Below are 19,923 nucleotides of genomic sequence, written 5' to 3'. Positions count from 1 at the left end.
CTTTGCCCTGGGCCCAGTATCATAGCTCAGTGGTATGGCACACACTTTGCATGCAGAAGGTCCCAGGGTCAATCCCTGGCATCCCCAGGTAAGGCTGGGAAGGACTCCTGACTGAAAACCTAGAGCAAGGGTAGCCAACAGGGCATCCTCCAGGGGTCGTTGGACTCCAGCTTCCATCAACCCTAGCCAGCATGGCCAATGGTCAGTGATTATGGGAGGTGGAGTCCAACAACATCGAGAGGGCTCTCTCAGGGCTGCAGCTGTTTGGGATCTTACCTTCTGCTTTAGCAGCCAATGTGCTGAGTATCTGGAACAGCTGGACAAAGTCTCTCCTGTTGGCTACCCTTGCCCTAGACAGCCACTACGGTCACTGCCAACAATACTGAAAAATGGACTAATTGTCTGATTTGGTATAAGGCAGCTTCTCATCATTTTTATCAGTAACTTACATGAAAGGGTGGAATGAATCCTTATCAAACCTGTGGATAACACAAGACTAGGAGTATAACTAAACATTTCAGGAAACCAGGACAACATTTAAATTGACCTTGAAAGAATGAAATACTGGACCAAAAGGAACAACACCAAGCAAGACAAATACAAGGTTCTGCATTTAAGTGTAAAATAAAATACAGAAGTACAACATGGAGGATACCTGGTTTGGCAATAGTACAGTGAAAAGGATCTTGTGGAGATAAAGTTGTTGAAACCTTGGGCCATGTCCTTTTTGCATGTAATTTTTATAGAGAGGAATATAATAGATTATTTTGCCCTGTTGTGAGGAATTACCCTGGTAGGACATTGTAATGGTATACAAAATATTTATTGGCTGATACAAATAAGTTAATGACAGAGATAAGGGCCAAGTTCCTTTTCTCAGCTCAAAGGACTCATAAGATGATTCTTGCTTCCCAGTTGCAACCCTCATTATAGGTTTTTATTTTTTGTATGTATTTTCAACATATATATGTTTTACTGATTGTTTTATTAGGTATGTGACAGTATAATAATAAAAAACCCTCTTGTGATTATAGTGTATCACAAGCTGAACATGCGTCTACAGTGTGATGTGGCTATTAAAAAAGGCTAAAGTGATTTTGAGAGCCAATGTGATATAGTGGTTAAGGTGCTGGACTACGACCTGGGAGACCAGGGTTCGAATCCCCACACAGCCATGAAGCTCATTGGGTGAGCTTGGGCCAGTCACTGCCTCTCAGCCTCAGAGGGAAGCAATGGTAAACCACCTCTGAATACTGCTTACCATGAAAACCCTATTCATAGGGTCGCTATAAGTCAGAATCGACTTGGAGGCAGTAAACAAAGTGATTTTAGGCCACAGTAACAGAACCATGAGAGCCAGTGTGGTGCAGTGGTTAGAGTGTTGGACTATGACCTAGGAGACCAGGGTTTGAATCCCCACATAGCCATGAAGCTCACTGGGTGACCTTGGACCAGTCACTGCCTCTCAGCCTCAGAGGAATGCAATGATAAACCACCTCTGAATACCACTTACCATGAAAACCCTATTCATAGGGTTGCCATAAGTCAAAGATTGGGTTGTGCATGAAGCTTTACTCTATCAGCCAGTACAGGAATGCAGCATCAAAACATGAGGGACATCAAGACACAGAACAGGTGCAAACTAGGCATGGAAGCAGCAACAGAAAATTGTCGTAATAAAAATTCTCACCCTAGCCATTTCTAATAGAAGAGAGGAGGCAGGCACACACTACTTGCACTGGCTAACTCTAGCACTTTCCAGCCGTTGCAGCAAGGCTGAAGTCTCTTCTCTAGTCTGCGTGATCTTGGAGAAACAGTTATCTTCGGCTCTAGCAAGCTACTCTCATTCTTATCTCTTTGGAAGAGTCCAGTCCGTTCATTACAGTCAATATGTTCAACAGCTAAGTCTGGGCTGGGTACCAGTAAGAATTCCTCTGTCTCTGTCATAGGCAAAGGGGGCTTACTGACATCAATAGACTCACTAGACATGGAGCTGCCAGAGGTTTCTCGAAGCACTTTCCTCATGATTTCCCCAGCTCCTTCCATAACATCAGAAAACCTCTCTCCATCCTCCCAATCCTGCCAAGTATTCTCCATGGGGCCTTTGACATCCACATTATTCTGCAGTAGTTTGACCTCATCTGGAGTACTGTTTCCAGTTCTGGGGACCAAACTTAAAGGAGGATATAGACAAACTGGAATGGGTTCAAAGGAGGTCAATGAAAATGGTCGGAAGTGTGAAAAGCCAAGTCATATGAAGAAAAGTTGAAGAAAGTGAGTATCCTAGAGAAGATGGAGAAGGGAGCACAATAGCACTTATCAGATACCTGAAGGTCTGTCATACAGAAGACTGCAAAGACTTATTCCCTGAGGGCAGGACAAGATCCAATAGGTTTAAGCTTAAATAGATTTCAATTGAATATTAGAAACAATGTCTTAATGGTAATTGTACTTCAACAATGGAACCAGTTACACAGGCTTTCCCTCACTAGAGGTCTTCAAGCAGAGGCTGGACAGCCATCTACTGGGGATGCTCTAGCTTTAGATTTCCTACAACAAGCAGGTGGTTGATCTAGGCCCTCTCCAACTCCATGATTAAGAGTTTGCACTATGAGTTCTCATTTTTACCATGTCTTCACTTTTATGTCACTAGATTCTACATTTCAAGTATGGTGATGCTGGCATGCATCTACAGCCCCTGCTTCTAACAACAGTAGCTTCAGCTCATCATCAAAGAAAACTAGCTGCTAAGAGGTCATTTTGCATTTTCACCATTCAGATGGTTGCAAGTGGGGCAAAAGAAACGTGCATCAAAACACACCACTATTAACTTGATTATTAGTTCCATTCTTACATGCTCTCCCCACTGCCATCTACATGTCAATAACTTTCTAGTTCCAACCCTAAACCAAACTTTAAACTTTCTGATTGTTGCTCTGTTCCCCATTCATTTTTAGTTGCCTGCTCATCACCCTCAATATACCAGAAAGAAGTTGGATGGACTGCTTGATGAGCTGTCACTATCTAGCTCACACCTGAGATGTCCCCCTCTGTCCCCTCCCCCATAACTACCACTGCTGGGGGCTGGGGCTTCTAAAAAACCAGTTTGCCCTAAGATGAACAAACAAGTAAAAGAAACTGCTTAGTACAGTGCCACTATCCGGCTCTCAGACTTTCAAAAAGGGGGGTTCCACTGTTTGTCTATTTATTTTATGGCAGGTTTTTTAAAAAATGGTTGCTTATTGTTTTAAACATTTTGTGCAGTTCACCTGAAAATCATTATATAAATACCTTGAATACATACGAATATCACCATTTGGGGCAACTGAGTTCTTACCTGATTTGCACTCCAATCCTGAACACATTAAATGGAAGCACATTCTACTGAATTTTTATTTTATTATTTTTTAAAAAAGAAAAAACAACACCTTACTTCCATGTAATATATATATAGGATTAGGGTGTAAATCATCTAAAAATGACCAGGAGAGAGGCTAAAGTTTTTAAAGTGGGTATTTACCCGCCTGCATTCTCACACATACCTTCTCTCATCTGCTGCAAGTATGGGAAAGAGAGTGAGGGGAGGGGAAGGAGAGGGAGAGAGAGAAAAAACACAAACATCATGGGAATTTAGTATATACATAGCAAGCAGCAAGCATTTCCACTCTTCCAGGCCTTTTGGAAAATACCAACTTGGAAAAAAAGGTTTTGTACGATGCAGCGAAGTTTACCTAGTGACATTTTGGAGCTGGATGGAAACATTTAAGCCAGCCAATACTCAATTGCCAAAGGCAGATATAAAAGCATGCAACCTTCATAAGAATTTCATTCTGCAGGAAATTTGTACTGCCAGTAACTTCTCCTGCCCAGACAAGATTGCTTCTTTTGTTCACAAGGTAGCTGTCTCTCATTTAGGTGACTAAACTCCTTGGGGGTATGGGGAGAGGGTGCTGGATATTATCTTTCAAATCACACAGTGTCAAGAATAACAACTGTGATAATGAATGTAGAAAAATTAATGGAAATTCCCTGCCTTATTATCTTAAAATACTTGTTTTAAATGCCTATTTAAAAGTTACTCAGTAGTTAGGATTCTTAGCTTCGTCCAGCAAAGACTACTTAAGATTGTTGGTCCTTCACTGAAGCCAACTGAGTAAGAGGCCAACAGAAATTATTTTGTTCCTCTGCTCCTGGAGGACAAAACAGCCCAAAAATAAGAAAGATGGAACTTTTAATTCTTGCAAAATACACACACAGTCTTAACTGTCTGGGTGCACATCACAGCAAATCAAACCATGATGTGCAAATCAAGAGCCAGCCTTGGAAACAGGCACTCCTTTCTCCAAAGGTTATCCCTCTTACAAAATAAAACTTTTTCACAATTTGCAATGTCTTTATAGGAACTACAGTTATAGGAAGAATGATCTACATAAAATGCTATAAAGCAGAGGTAGACAGACTTCAGACCTGTAGGGTTTACTTTGTTTTTTAACAGAACCCTGAGATTCACCAACAGCAGACAGGTGCAAAATAGTGATGGGAGCACACCTAATTTCTTGGGTTCTGCACGTACTCAGACATGCTCTCTGTGAACTCTGTTTTTAGTACCAGAACTTCAACACAAAAATCCATTCCTGGTTTTCCCCTCCCCAGTTTCTTCATTTCAGTAGCCTAGGATATTTGGGGAGGGGTGTTTCCATTGTTAAACAATTGGGAATCAGAAACCCTTATGAATATAATGCAGGTCACCCAGTAGATTTGGATCTACCTTCTGTTCATTTGCTATAAAGGAACTGAAAGGGAAGCGGGCAAGGAAATTATACAAGGTGCAGAGTTTCCATCTTCTGAGGAAGCTCCACATAGATCGATTCTGTGTTTTGACCTTTTGAGTGTATGGATGCCGATGGACCATTTCTCTTACATGAGAGCTCCACTCCACTGGCATATTAAAAGTGCATGCATCTGTTAAAGAATCACAGATTTTGTGCTGCTCTCATTGCTTTTTGAACATTTATTTATTATTTATTTATTGAATTTATACCTCCCGAAGGAGCCCAACATCATGTGAGAAAACCCATCAACACATTTTAACAACAACCTGCGTTCTGCCCATGTTTCAGGAAGTGATGCCTATTTTAAAAAAATAATCGTTTCCACAAAAAATGAGGACTAGAACTTCATTTAAGAGTTAAATGCAAGAGCCATATAAATAGCAAGATTGTAAAGATACTAGATTCCATTTATGTATTTTTTCCTTTCCAGCTACCCTAACATTTAGTTCCTAGCCTAGAGTGCAACAATGCCTGAGATAATGTGAATTCTAGAATGATAGCCATGTTGGTCTCTTAAAGTACCAGATGATTGCAGCAAAAAAGTATTAAGCAATTATTTGTGCTGTAAGTTTTCATAAACCAAATACACTTTTTAAGATCTCATTTGACAGATACACTATACAAAAGCAACAAAGATAACTGGGGCGGGAGGATTATTACTAAGTGGTTCTAGAACACTCAGCAAATCCAAAGCTGTACTGACAGACTTATGATAGTTGTAGTTCAAAAAATGGGAAGGACACCAGGTTGGGAAAGGCAACTTTACCAACAGACTTTGTCATTTGAGGTCTAGCATAGTGACACAGAGTTTGAGTCCTATTAGAATGCTCGGACCTTCTTCAAATTCTGTCCATATTTACTGGACAAACAAGTTTAGCAGTACATCTGAAGAAATCTGTGGTTTAAACCTGAAATTTCTCTCTTTAAGGTTTAAGAGTTGGGTGTCTCAACAGCTTTACAAGAGGCAGTTCATGGTAATCTTGAACTGTATCCTCCTCCCTGCCAAGCTTATATTTTAACTAGACTTACCTGAACAGGATAAAATATAGCCTGAAGTGTGGGAAGAGTCTCTGTGAAGAAATGATCCCAGATTTCAGATAATATGTGGATGCGATTCTCTTCTAACCAAAGGCGGGGGGTGGGGGAGAAAAGAAAGAACCTTTTAGGAATTAAATCTGTATTATTCAGTTGTTATCTATTGAAGTAAGCCATCCAAATATTGCCTAATTTTTTGCAAAGACAGACAAGACTTGACAGCTATAGCTCATTTGCACGCCTTCAAATATAAAAAGATAAAGCTCTAGCTTCTGTCCAGAAATAACTAGTGTGCCACACTGCCTTAGGCTAAGGTCATATGAGGCCTATTAAACAAGGTTTATCCTTTTGGTTAAAAAAAAAAGGCTTGCACATCTCCTTAGGCAAGAGACCTTACTGCCAAAAGTCAAGCAAAATCTAGTTAACCTTTAACTAAAAACATTAACACTCTCTGGGAAAGAAGGTCAGAAGTAATATTAGAAACAGCCAGACCTTTAAACTGAGGAACTAACCTTCTCATTGTTGATTTCAGGTCAAGAATATCCGGGGGTTCCCCTAAATCCTACCAGTCCTTGTGCTCTGTAATTGCAGATCAACTCAACACCCATGGAATGTAGCAAGCTATCTCACCATTGTAAGGAGTTCTCTGAGTTACTCAAACACTGATCAGGTGGGCTGCTCATGTGAAGAGTATAACATCACATGAGCTATTCATAGAAGATGCTGCTATGGGTGATGAAAATCAATAACAAAGAAGGAGCTAGCATGACCTTCCATGAGAACATCCCCCATCATCACACTGCTTAAAGCAAGATTTAACATAAGCCTACTAACAGTAACAAAGCCCACTATCCATTGTTAAACAAAATACATAGATAGGAAAGTTCACCAAGTGGCCAATTACACACACACACACACACACACACACAATTTTGTTACATGACAACAGAAATATCTGCTAATGAACAAATACAACTGTAACAGTAAGTAACATTATGGATGAAGATACAAAGTTGGGCTTGGGAAATCCAATTGTGTATACCTCCATGAAGCCCAGTGGACACCTCTCCACCATCACCCACCACCTTACAGGCTTGATTGTGAGGCTGGACTTCAACTATGAAGGAAGGTCAGGAAAAATGCATCAGATGCCAGCATCCTGGTCCAGCTAATGATAATTCTGCATATATGTTGTTTTCTGGACCAGGAACTGCAGGTGTAAATCCAAAAGTGCACTGTAATGCATATCTGATTGCTGATGCTGCTACCCTTCTGAACTTCATTTTGTTTTCAGTGGAATGTACACATGAATGTGCATCCCCATCTATATTCTGGTGCTGGAGCAGCAAGATCCATATAAATACTATTTTAAGCATGATTCGAGTTGGATTTGAGCATAGATGTGTATGTTTGGAGATTCCTCTGCAGAAATCTGCCCTTCCACACAATTATTATCCCATCAGCATGGTACATTTCAGGGGTGTTTATCACACAGAGCAAGAAAGATCAAACACTCTACAATCTATTAACCAACTAGCTCTCATGTTCACCACATGTTTCATAACTCCTTTGGTCACCAGGTTTTCAAACACTTTTTTCAGTTCACATGCTCAAGCAAACCAAAAGGGGATCTACGTGATGCTTGCTGTGACCACGGATCAGAAGCATCATTCATTTTCCAAAAACAGCAAAATACATTTCAACAGCCACAAACTGGTGCCATTTGTATTTCCACATAAGTTTGAATGATTCAGAAACTAGCCACCAAGAAACTGCCAAACTAAACTTTTATTTCCAATCTGGAACCACCAGTTTTCAGCTGCTGGATGTTCTTAAACAGGCCAAAGAGCTATACAAGCAGACACAAGCATGCCCTGGCCTACCACACAGATGGACACATTTTCCAAAGGGACCATTTTCCAAAGGACCATGTGACCACTGCAGATCTCAAACTGAATACTGCAGATCTGAATACCACAATATAACAAGCAGATCCCACTCAACGTATCTCTGATGTAAGCCACACAGGCTTGATTCCAAACAAGCATGCTCAGAATTGCTGCCTGAGCAACCTATGTCCCACTGATTTTCAACATAAAAGTTTTATTGCTTTCAAAATTAAACTTAAGATTGTGAAACTCTCCCTAGGAGGAAGCTGGCGTTTTCCAGGACTAACCCAGCCGGAGTTAACTTTAGGAGTTGGGCTTAACAAGAAGGAGTATATCAAGCTCTATAACTGTTACATCACACCATATCGACCTAATGATTACTTGCTAGGAGTGGGTTATATCTACTTTAAAAATATATATACAAAAGAAATCTCAGCATAAAGCAGCAAAAAAGAAACAGAAACCATAGCATATAGCTGCAAACAGTTAACTATGGAACTCCTTTCTTCCTCTGTTTTTGCAGGTTGGGGAACAGTCAGATCCCCGTAACAGGAAAGAAACCATGAAGCAAGACAGGAGAGCCATACATGATAAAGCAGGCCCTTAATTGTATCTCACTTGTTTATCTATGACAAGTCCAATTGTCTTCTGGTGACTGAGTAGGGAACCTTTTGTAAACTAGAAGGAGATAAGATTCTTTTTTTTTTCCTTTCCAGGCCATCAGTGAACAACATAGGATGTGTAGGCAGGCAGGCAGGCAGGCAACTAGACATTTTTGTGGGCTAGTAAAATTTCTGGACTTATTTGCATGTCTGTGATAAAGCCACATCCCATGACTATTGGAAGCCTACCCAGATCTTTCTCGTTTTGACCTTCACATGCTGCCTATACATTTCTAAACTTTTCTTTGTAACCAAAAAGCTGAGAATTGTGGGATACTAACAGGGATTCACAGGATACAAACTTCCCCCTCTCACTGGTAGCCCTTTGCAGAGCTGCAGGGCCACCACCGCATCCACAACCTTATCACTTACGGTGGCCACAGCAGAAAATGGGGGGAAGCAGGACAATCTGGCTTGATCTGGCACTAATCGTTGTGCCAACTTCAGACTGGTGCAGCAATCAGACATTGATTGGCCCTAATGCTGTCACATGAGACTATATCACTATCCAGCAGATCTCAAGCCAGCCCAACCCCTCACCACCCTCAGAATACCCTGTTTCAGGGCCTTCTGCTGGCTACTTGTATCAACAGCACTCAGCTGGCTCCACATTTGGCAGCAGAAATGGGAGGATGGCACCAATACTTGCATCACTCTAGCAGCAGTGATAGGTCAGGAGACCTGGGTAGAGGGAAACCTCTACCTAGCTCCCCCCCACCTGGGACAAGAGGGGGTTGGATTGCTCTGTTAATTGTTCTATCAAGTGGTGAGAAATATCTTACCACGCTTCTGTTGATTAAAAATCCAGGAGTCATAAGACTCTCCTCATTACTCAGCAAAACAATGAGAACATGCAGATTATCAAGTGGGTCCATGAACATGTGCTATTATGGTTACCACTGTAAAAATGGTTATCTGTATTACCATTTTTTGGAAGAAGAAATGTTACTTCATTTCTGATTTAAATAATTTCTATTCTGTGCTGTCATCAAGATTCAGTTGTGTTGTTTGTACGCAACAGGATCTTCTCATATTTAGCCAAATGACTTAGAGATGTTTGGTTTTTCCCACAAAATCCACCTCAGTGACCCAAGCCTCAAAAGATGATTGTAAATGCTTTCTGGGAACCTAGAACACTTCCCCAAAGCAGTCTCTCAATACTTGCCTTCGCAAAGCTTAACCTTCTCCTCCATGAACACCAAGCCCTTCACAAGGAGCTGGTTCTGCCAAAGAGAAGAGAAACAGATTGGCTTTTTCTACAAACTCAAACATGCACAGGATTATTTCAATCTTTAAGAATGTTATTTACAGTGGATTCACTCAACTATTGGCCATGTGCTTATGTCCCAGTATACTTTGGGTCATCCAGTACCGCATTTATGTTAATGCACACACTTGCAATAATAATAATTTCATATCACCAAGCTGTCAAGTGGTGTAGTAATCATCACTCAAAACTCACATCCAGGAAATCCTTCACTTATTCATGCACATGATCAATGAAAAATAACATCTGCATTACAGATCAATTCAGTTATGCTGCTTGTTTAAACTTACCATCAAAGCCATCAGTAGCACCAAGATAGTTAAATTCAGACACAATAGGGTTAGAATATGCATGAAATTCTATGGGCAGGAACCATAACTGAGAAACCCCATATTCTGAACATTTAGCTAGTCCCTGATAATTATGGAAGAAAGGGCTTTGTTTGCCTTCAGTGTGAGATAATGTACAATTTAAATCAACAAAATCACCACAAATCTGGAATAGAGAATATTTCTTATGACAGTAGCACACCATGCATACCTTGGACCACCCATACCATAACCACTTGTTCAGTTAACTGCCTCCACCAAATTCTGCAATTTGGGAGCTAGTGTAATAGGCCATCCTATTTGGGTCTGCCAAAGATAGCCTTGGGAAATTCACTATCTAAAATTTAAAATAAAGCATGATGTTATGTTTACCCAGCTAGTCTTCCACTATGTCAGGAATTAGGAGTACAATACAATTTTGACTCTATATAACACTATCTGTGTATGTAGTACTTTACAGAATAAGCTGCCACAAAGTGCAGACAACTTAAAGTTTGACAGTGGAGAAAGGAAAGGATAGCGAAAATTGTGAGCAAAGGCATTTTAAACATACTTAGATATAACATGAATATAGGCAACCATTGACCCAAGTGAAAACTTCTCACAGTAATGTAACCATTTGGTAAACCCTCCTCTAACCAATCCAAGTAAACATAATTTGTCTTGGTAGGACAATACAGAGGGCCAGTTACCAGGTGGCTAGGTTAAGTTACCACTTGGAAGGTTACCACTTGGTAAATGTCTATAGTAACTTGGTATCAGACAGTGCAATCCTAAAATCAAACATAAGTCCCACTGAATTAAATGATACTTATTCTGAGGTAAACCGATGTAGGATTGCAGCCTATGTATCTTTTAAAGTGCATTTGCTCACACACTCAGTTCTTGTTATCCTTCCCGTTTCCAGTGTCAGACTCTAGGGTTGACAGATCCTTGGGGAAGCTTCTGCTGTAAATGCACATAAAAAGCCTTGCTGGATCAAACCAAAGACCTAATAATTCATCCAACATCTTGCTTCCCACTGTGGCCAACTAGATACCTACAAGCAGGACATGAGGGCAATAGTTATCTCCCACATTTTTCACCAGCAACTGATAATTCAGAGTCATATCGCTTCTGAATCTATCATGACTAGCCGCCACTGATAGCCTTCTCCTCCATGAATTTGTCTAATCCCCTTTTAAAGCCGTCTAAGCTAGTGTCCATCACCATAATTTCTTTTTTGTGTTTTTAAAGTGTGTAATGAAATGTTACTTATAAAGCTGTCTTGGTAGAATTTATATCCTAAAGATGGGATAGAAATTGCAATAAATATATTTTTTTTAAAAACGTGTGGCAGCAAATTCCATATGTTATCTATCTATTATTTTTTTGCCCTTCTTGATCCTTTGCCAATCAGTTCCAGCAGCTGGCCCTGGCTTCTACTGTTATGAAAAGGGAAGGAAAACTTTCCTCTATCCACTTCCGAACTGTGTAAGTTTACAAGTTGTTAAATTACCTATATTTATGCTTTGTTGCAGTTTGGAATAAAGACTTGGGAGTTTAACCAAGGGCTTCAAAGGACTGGAAGAATCCAACTACCTCAAGACAGGGGGACAGCATGTATGAAACTGGCCTGATTTGCATGCGACACTAAGCCAAACCCATGATTTAGCTTAACGCAGCAGAACTAGGGAGGAGCAAAACAGCTACAGTCTCCTCTCTGGAAGCCCATACTTTTGCTCATTCATGCTAAGCCATACTTTGGCTTAGTGATACATGTAAAGGAGAACATTGAGTGGTGGATGCAATACGCTTCTTTCTTAATTTACTGACAAATGATGTGCAAGTTATTATTTGTAATGTTAGGGTTGGTGCACAATCTAGGCATGTAGGTTATCTAGTGGTGCACTGCCACCACATGCAGAAGGAGAACCTTTAATGGGAAAAGGAGTCAATGCCTAGAAGCAATAAATCCACTGTGAAAAGGGGCAGAAGGATTGTATGAGTAATTCCAACTCCTATAGCATTTACGCGAAGTGCTTGCTGCTCAAATAGAGAATCACTCCTTGGCCCTGAGTGCACATGCATTGATCCACCATGGGTTCAAGACTAACCAGAACATAGATGGCTAATCTCTATACAAGCATACATGGGGGCAGGGGGCTGGCAGAGGACAAGACTGAGATTTGTCAGATAACATTCAGCAGTATTTTTATCAAAGGCAACAGTCACATCTGACTCCCTAAACAATCACTTCTCTGTATTTTTGTAAAAAGCCAGTGGAGGGGAATGGAGCCAGGAGGGAAAAAAGTCACACAGAAATTCTAAATGTTTAGCATCAGTGGGAAAGTAGATATTCTCATTTTGACAAATCATTAATTTGCTTGCAGCACCTTCTTTTCAAAAGGTTTATATTTATTTTGCAGGACTAAAAAGATTATGCCACCCTAACTAAAGGATTTGGGATTCAAGTAAGAAATTGCTGGAGACAGCACACTTAACATAATTCAGGGTTTGTTTGTTTTTTCTTGCTACCCAGAGATCTGTGTCTCCTTTTAGTGGCAGGGCATTCCTTAGAATTCATTACTTAGAAATAGTCAAGAATTTATGAATAACTAAAGATGTTGTAAATATTTGCTTGGGGGAAAAGTTAGGTTTGCAAAACTACCTCTATACCCATAGAAAGTAAAACTTCTTGTGTTTTCCAGCAGAGGAAAATGATAACCATTACATGCCCCATGGAAATATGATTTGGCATTATAGCACTCCCCAAAGGTCTCAGGAATTCAGTGTAATGGAAAGTAGCTTGAATGAAAATGCAAGATTGGAGTGAAGCAACAGAAAAAGGCCTGAGCTGCCATACACCCAATTACTTTTGAAGCTAGGCTGGGGTAGAGAGGCCAAGTTCTCTCCAAATTTCTAATAAAACAATCAAGACTCTGAGGGAACCTTGCCCACCACTCCAGTCACATGAGGAACACCAATTGGTTATGCTTTCCATTTCCTCAGGGCTTCTTTCTCTCCCACACTGGCCATATATACAACAGCCAGTGGCCTAACTGAAAAACATGTCCTGCTCTGAACTCAGAATGGTGGAAAATATGTTTTCACTCTATCACCTACATCTACAGAGAAAATCTAGGACAGATTGAATTATTCTAGTAACTTCTACATCTGAGGATATATGTAGTTATAAAGGTTGCTAACAAAACCCCAATGAAAACAAAGGAAAGGCAGATTACACAGTCTGTCAGTCCAGCAAGCTTCCAGTGAGCCAACAAGAATCCTAAACGAAAAATAAAGATGTGTAGAACTCACACATTCCTGCCTGTTGCACTAGGAGAAAGAATGAAAGGGAAGACTGATAAGCCATCTTCAGCAAGCGTCAGCCAGCTCATCTGCAACAACATTTGCATTACAGAAGAACACTATGGTTTGATCTTCTGACATTTCAGTTACAATAGCACATAAACACTGGGCCATTCTACATCTGAAACTGTTTATTGCAATTAGTCACCACACGGAACTTCTGACTTTCCTCACAGCTCTGCAAACCTTCCTCCTGTAGGTTTGTGAAAGCAGCACTGAGAATAGCTGAGGTTCCATATGGCGAGTGGCTGCACCCAAACACATCCCCCATGTGATGCAATTCTCATGTGTCTTGATTTCTAATAACCACTGTTGCAGCTTCTTAGTCATCTATGTCTGTAGCATTTACTGATCCAAAGTCAGGAGCATTCTGACTGCACATATGAAGAACCAGAACAATGACACTCTCCCATTCATTTTAATGCTGGAGATTGTTCCATAGAAAAAAGATGTGCATATGGAAGTCATTTCACCATTGAAGTGAATGAGAAAGCAGTTGTGGATGTGTTGTGTGCATGTGGACAAACAGTTTCTGTGCTTGGTGTCAAATACAAGGTCAGATGATATATATTTATTTGGCGATTCACATCTTGGTTTCTGGGAGGAGAGGAATTTGTTGTTTGTGTGAGGAATGTATTGATACGGTAACTGGAATGGATTTATTATCTTTTCATTGTGCATTGCTATTAATAAAGGTCTAATAATGATAATGATAAATATGCATGCTTGTGCTTTGCTCCAGGCTGGATTACTGTAATGCGCTCTAAGTGGGGCTGCACTTGAGGTTGGTCCAGAAGCTGCAGCTGGTGCAAAATATGGCAGTAGGATATTGTCAACATGTCACCACGCTGCTGAAAGAATTGCACTGGCTGCCCATTAGCTACTGGGCTAAGTTCAAGGTTCTGGTTTTGGTGTACAAAGCCCTATACAGCTTGGAACCAGGATACCTGAACGATTGTCTTACCCTTTATATACCCAGTCGATCACTATGCAGGTGAGGGCCTCCTGTAAATACCATCTTATCAGGAGGTCCATTCCACACAACAATGTTTTTAATGTTTTTGTTTACTGCCCTTGACTCCTACTGGGAGGAAGGGCAGGATATAAACAAACAAACAATAGATCTGGGTGGGGAACTTCAGGCCTCATGAATGAATGTAGCCTCCAAGCCTCTCTAGCTGGCCCTTGGGATTCTCCCCAGACATCCCCTCACCAGCCCTGCTTTACACCTTCCTTGAGTGCTTTTGCCTAGCTGGAATTTGTCCTTGAACTCTGATAATGGCTCTTGCTTACCTGGATGGAGGATAGAGAGGGGCATGTGAGCATGCAGAAGCCAGTGTACTGTACAAAAGGTAAAGTTTACATTCATTGCTTCGCCTGCTTTTGCCTCTAGCCATGCCCACTACTAGTGTATATAGCCCCAGGAAGATTGCTGAGAAGGGAATGTGGCCCTTGGGCTGAAAAAGGTTCCCTGCCCCTGTATTAGATGATGTTTCCCTCAAGAAACTAGCAGCTCACCATATACATCAGGTTTATCATGGATGGCATTTGTTTAAAAGAGACAGTACTGCATTAGTTTAACTCAGCCTAATGTTTAATGCTATTAGCTTCCCAGCAAAAATCAGAAAACTAGAAATTGATAGGAAGCTCGCAAAACTGATATTTACTTTACGAAGTATAGCACTGAATTATTTATGGGGTTATAAATATCAATTGTTGGAACAAAATTTGTTAGATTCATTGATTGGTCTCCTTTTCGTTAATTCTCAAGAAATGACATTGCAAAAGAATACAAGAATATCTTCCCGGAGCTTTTCTACAAGGGAATGTTATTCTTGAGCAACTAATTGGATTTTCAGAAGTTACAGGAATGATAAAGCGGCCTCTACATTTTCCACCCTCTTCTGCTGTAGATGTTTCACAGTCCTCATTCCTAAATGCTAAGGCAATTTCTTTTAAAAACACACCGTTTCTATAGTACAATGACTTTTTTATTACTATTATTATTTAAAAAATTGTAACTGCTACAGTCTAAGCGGTTCTGTGGAACATAGTTTAGGCCTTGTGTCAGTCTAAATCTTCACAACAATCTTCATCTAGAAACAGATAGTATTCTGTCATGAAAATTCCATCTAATGGTGGGTTTTCAACAAACAACGCTAGATAACCTCACATTCCTGAGACAAGAAGTGGCAAGCTCCAGCCCTCAAGTCATATTACTACTACCTAATCAGTGGCAGTTTGTTGGGGTATATATCATTTGAGCAGGAGCCTATTCTCAAGCTCCCCCACTACCTCTACAAGTCTGGCATGGAGGAGAGTTCAGAGATCCTTGCACCAAACTGCACATATACAACTCCGGTGACATACAAAGGATCTGTTGACTTGGACACCAATTCGCCTCGCCATTAGAAAATTATTATTAGGGGACTTCCGGGAAGTGGTGCTGGCTGGTGGTTGTCTCTGAGGGAGCTCTGCCTCAGAGGAAGCTTTTTTCAGGTTAAAAGTCAGCCAAGAGGAATCTTGGACTGGCTTAAATGTTCTCCAAGGTACAGGAGAACCGATCAGATCTTCCACAAGACTTCGTTGAGCTGTCGGCGGCTGGAATTGATCAGGAAATTCCTGAGATAAGAAGGCAAGCCGATCGGCTGAAGACGGAGTCAGGATTTTCACGCAAGCTGGACTGGAATGAAGCGAAGCGTTTTTTCTTTTCTTAAAAAAAAACGTTCTTAACCAGCGAGCCCACTTCTGCCTAAACCTTATCATTTGGCTTAAATTACTGCAATAAAAGGGATTTGTTTATGAATCAGCAATTGAGAAACCTGGGTGAGTCATACTTTTTCTCTTTTAAATATAATTAAGGAAGAAAGAAAATATAAACAACTTATTTACTTTTCTACGACAAAAAGCTGGCTTGAATTTGGACTTTTAAAGTTTAAAAACGGATGAGAGGTAATTATTATATTTTGGACTATTTTTCTCTTTGGACTATTTCTTGTTGGATGAATCCGCTGCTCGTATATGCTACTAATTGTTTAGTCTTGGCAACCAGAATTGTTTTGCATTCTTGGATGCAGATAAGGACTGTGTTGTGCTGGCTGGATTCCAATTACAGGCCTGGAATATTAACTCTTCTTTTTGGTGGAGGGAAAAAAAGAAGAAATAGACTGCCCTTAGGTTCTGAAACAGTGATTAATTTTAGAAATTAAAGGCCTCTTTTTGAAAATGACAACTAAAAAAACAACTAAGGCCCAGGGGCGAAGAGGTTCTATTGATACACAGGAAGAGGATATACCCCCAGAAATGTTTCAAAAAATAATGGAAGGGATTAATGCTATAAAACAGGAAATTAAACAGGAAATGAAAATTGAATTGACAGATATAAAAGACTATATTAAAACACAAGTGGATGAGATTAAAGGGACAATTGGGCAAATAAAGGAGGATGCAAAAAATACTAAAGAAAAGGTACAAACCTTGGAGAATAGAACAGATATACTAAATCTGGAATTAGAAAAAAATTTGGACTATTTAGCTATGACTGAAATGAGAAATAAAGAGCATTGTTTGAGATTCCGTGCAATCCCTGAGGAAACAGGTGAAGACATTAGAGACAAAATTGTTAATGCTTTAGTAAAATTTCTGGACTTGAATGAAGATAGGATGGAATTTGAAATAGACAAAGTTTATAGAATTAACTCCAGATATGCAACAATGAAAAAAATTCCAAGAGATGTGCTTGTTCACTTCGTAAAGAAAACGACCAGAGATATGGTTTTACAGCAACACTTTAAATATACCTTTAAAATTGATGGTAAGGAAATACTGGTGATGAAGGAAATTCCTATTAGACTTTTACGTAAGAGAAAAGAATATGCTTTCCTTACAGAAAAACTTAAGCAATGCAAAATTCAATTTAGGTGGGACGTTCCAGAAGGAGTGATTTTTACATTCAGACAACAGAAATATAGATTGAATACTGTTCAAAAAGCAAGGGACTTCTTGAGAAAAGCTTCAAAAGATATGGAAGAAGATAAACTCAAAGATATGGATACAGTTCCTGGGAAACAAAGTCAACAAGGATACGCAGAGGAGGGGAAGGAAGATGATGGATCAAAAGGAGCATCAGGCAAATTTTAAAATACACGCTTAACGATGGATTACAAATACCTAACTTGGAATATAAATGGAGCCAACACGGCGCAGAAGAGAAAGAAAGTGTTTCATTATTTGAAAAAATTAAAATTGGATATAATTTGTCTACAAGAAACTCATATTCAGAAGAAAGATTCTAAATATTTGATTTGTAAAAATTTGGGTGAAGAATTTATTTCAGCTGGACCAAAAAAAAAAAATGGAGTTGTTCTCTATATTAACCCACAATTGCTTCCTAAATTGGTATTATTGGACGATAGTGGTAGATTTGTGGGGGTTGAAATTACTTTACAAGGTACAAACATTTTGATAGTGGGTATTTATGCCCCCAATGAAGATAAAACAAGGTTTTATACAGGACTTATGGAAAAATTGTCAGAGTTTTCATATGAGCATTGGTGTGTCATGGGTGACTGGAATGGGGTAATCTCACCAAAAATTGATAGGCTTTCTGAAAAAAATATCAAAGAGACACAAGGTAAATTACCGAAGATTTGTTTTGAACTCATGGAACATCTAGAATTGGTGGATACCTGGAGATATATAAATGATAATGCAAAGGAATTTACTTATTTTTCAGAAAGACATAAAACATTTTCGAGGATTGATATGATTTGGATGTCAAAAATTTTAGCGAAGGATATTTTTAAAATGGATATATTACCAAAAACTTTTTCGGACCATAATCCTGTGATATTAACTTTAAAAAAAAAAAATCTTGGATTTAGATGGAGACTAAATGAATCTTTATTACAGAATGATAAAGTAGTACAAGAATGTAAGAAGAAATTAAAGGAGTTCTTTGAATATAATTTACATAAAGGAACAAGTGAAAATATTGTTTGGGATACAAGTAAGGCATTTATGAGGGGATACTTTATTAAATGTAATTCTGAATTAAAAAAAAAGAAACAACAGAAAATGCAATTAATTTTGGAAGAAATAAAACAAAAAGAGGAAGAATTGAAAAAGAATCCAGCTAAAGTTTCTATTGTAAATCAAATTAAAATGTTACAGAAGCAAGTATCAATGTTGACAGTTAGAGAAATTGAAAGGAAATTAAATTTTGCTAAACAAAGGACTTTTGAATTTGCAAATAAACCTGGGAAATGGTTAGCATATAAATTAAGAAAAGAACGTCAAAAAAATATTATTTTAAAGATACAAGAAGGAGATGAGACGCTGACAGACAATGTAAAAATTAAAAAGATTTTTCATCAATATTACTCAACATTGTATAAGTGTCAAGAAATTCCATCTGAAAAAATAGAAGAGTATTTATTTAAACAGAATTTGCCTAAAATTACAGATTTTCAGAGACAAGTTATTAATGGCCCTATTACGTCAAGAGAGATATCTGAAGCTATAAATAAAATTAAATTAGGAAAGGCACCAGGACCAGATGGGCTATCTGCAATGTATTATAAATGTTTGGAGGAAGAACTCCTGCTACCTTTACAGTCTACAATGAATTCTATTTTGCAAGAGGGAAAGATACCGGATAGTTGGAAAAATGCTAATATAACATTAATACCTAAAGAGGACCAAGATTTAACTAAAACAAAAAATTATCGGCCAATATCTCTACTGAACAATGACTATAAAATTTTTACAATGATTTTGGCTGAAAGATTGAAAATAATATTGCAACAATTTATTCAGGAAGATCAATCAGGGTTTTTACCTAAAAGACAATTACGTGACAACGTCAGGAATGTTTTGAATGTGTTGGAATATTTAGAACAACGAAATGATAAACAAGCAGCTCTGATTTTTTTAGATGCTGAAAAAGCATTTGATAATTTGAATTGGAAATTTATGTTCCAGGTTTTGGAGCAAATGGACTTTGGAGACAACTTTATAAAATGGATTAGATCGATTTATACATCACAGAAGGCCCAGATAATTGTTAATGGAGACTTAACGGACTCATGTGAAATACAAAAGGGTACAAGACAGGGATGTCCATTATCTCCCCTTTTATTTATTTTGGTTTTAGAAGTGTTGCTTAGAGATATAAGCCAAGATAAAAGGATTTCGGGATTAAAAATAAAAAAAGAAGAATATAAATTGAGAGCATTTGCTGATGATTTGATAATTGTACTAGAAAACCCTTTGGAAGGAATTCATATACTGATGGACAAATTAAAAGAATTTGGACCTTTAGCAGGATTTAAGATCAACAATCAAAAAACAAAGATGTTGGTGAAAAATTTAACTTTAAGGGAACAGAAAGAGTTAATGGACAAGACAGATTTTACAATAGAAAAAAAGTTGAAATATCTAGGCATCATCATGACAAATAAAAACTCAAAGTTGTTTCACAATAATTACGAAAAATTATGGACAGAGATTAAGAAAGACTTGCTAAGATGGGATAAACTACAACTGTCATTAATGGGT

At 38.8% G+C, this 19,923-nt stretch overlaps 1 protein-coding gene across 8 annotated transcripts in view; it reads right to left on the bottom strand.

The window, feature by feature from the left end:
- Window positions 1-19,923, bottom strand: part of PRR5L (proline rich 5 like) — a 101,883-nt gene that overhangs the window by 38,256 nt on the left and 43,704 nt on the right. For all 8 annotated transcript variants that reach the window (XM_061610804.1, XM_061610797.1, XM_061610800.1 and 5 more), the window contains 2 exons: window positions 9,584-9,641; window positions 5,862-5,953 (listed from right to left, as the gene is read on the bottom strand). In XM_061610804.1, coding sequence (XP_061466788.1) covers window positions 5,862-5,953; window positions 9,584-9,641 — 150 coding nt within the window. The remainder of the gene's footprint in view (window positions 1-5,861; window positions 5,954-9,583; window positions 9,642-19,923) is intronic.

Source organism: Rhineura floridana, chromosome 2, assembly GCF_030035675.1.
Source record: "Rhineura floridana isolate rRhiFlo1 chromosome 2, rRhiFlo1.hap2, whole genome shotgun sequence".
NCBI classification, from domain to species: Eukaryota; Metazoa; Chordata; class Lepidosauria; order Squamata; family Rhineuridae; genus Rhineura; species Rhineura floridana.
The sequence above is the reverse complement of the archived record's forward strand: the minus strand, read 5'-3'. Positions and strand labels throughout refer to the sequence as shown.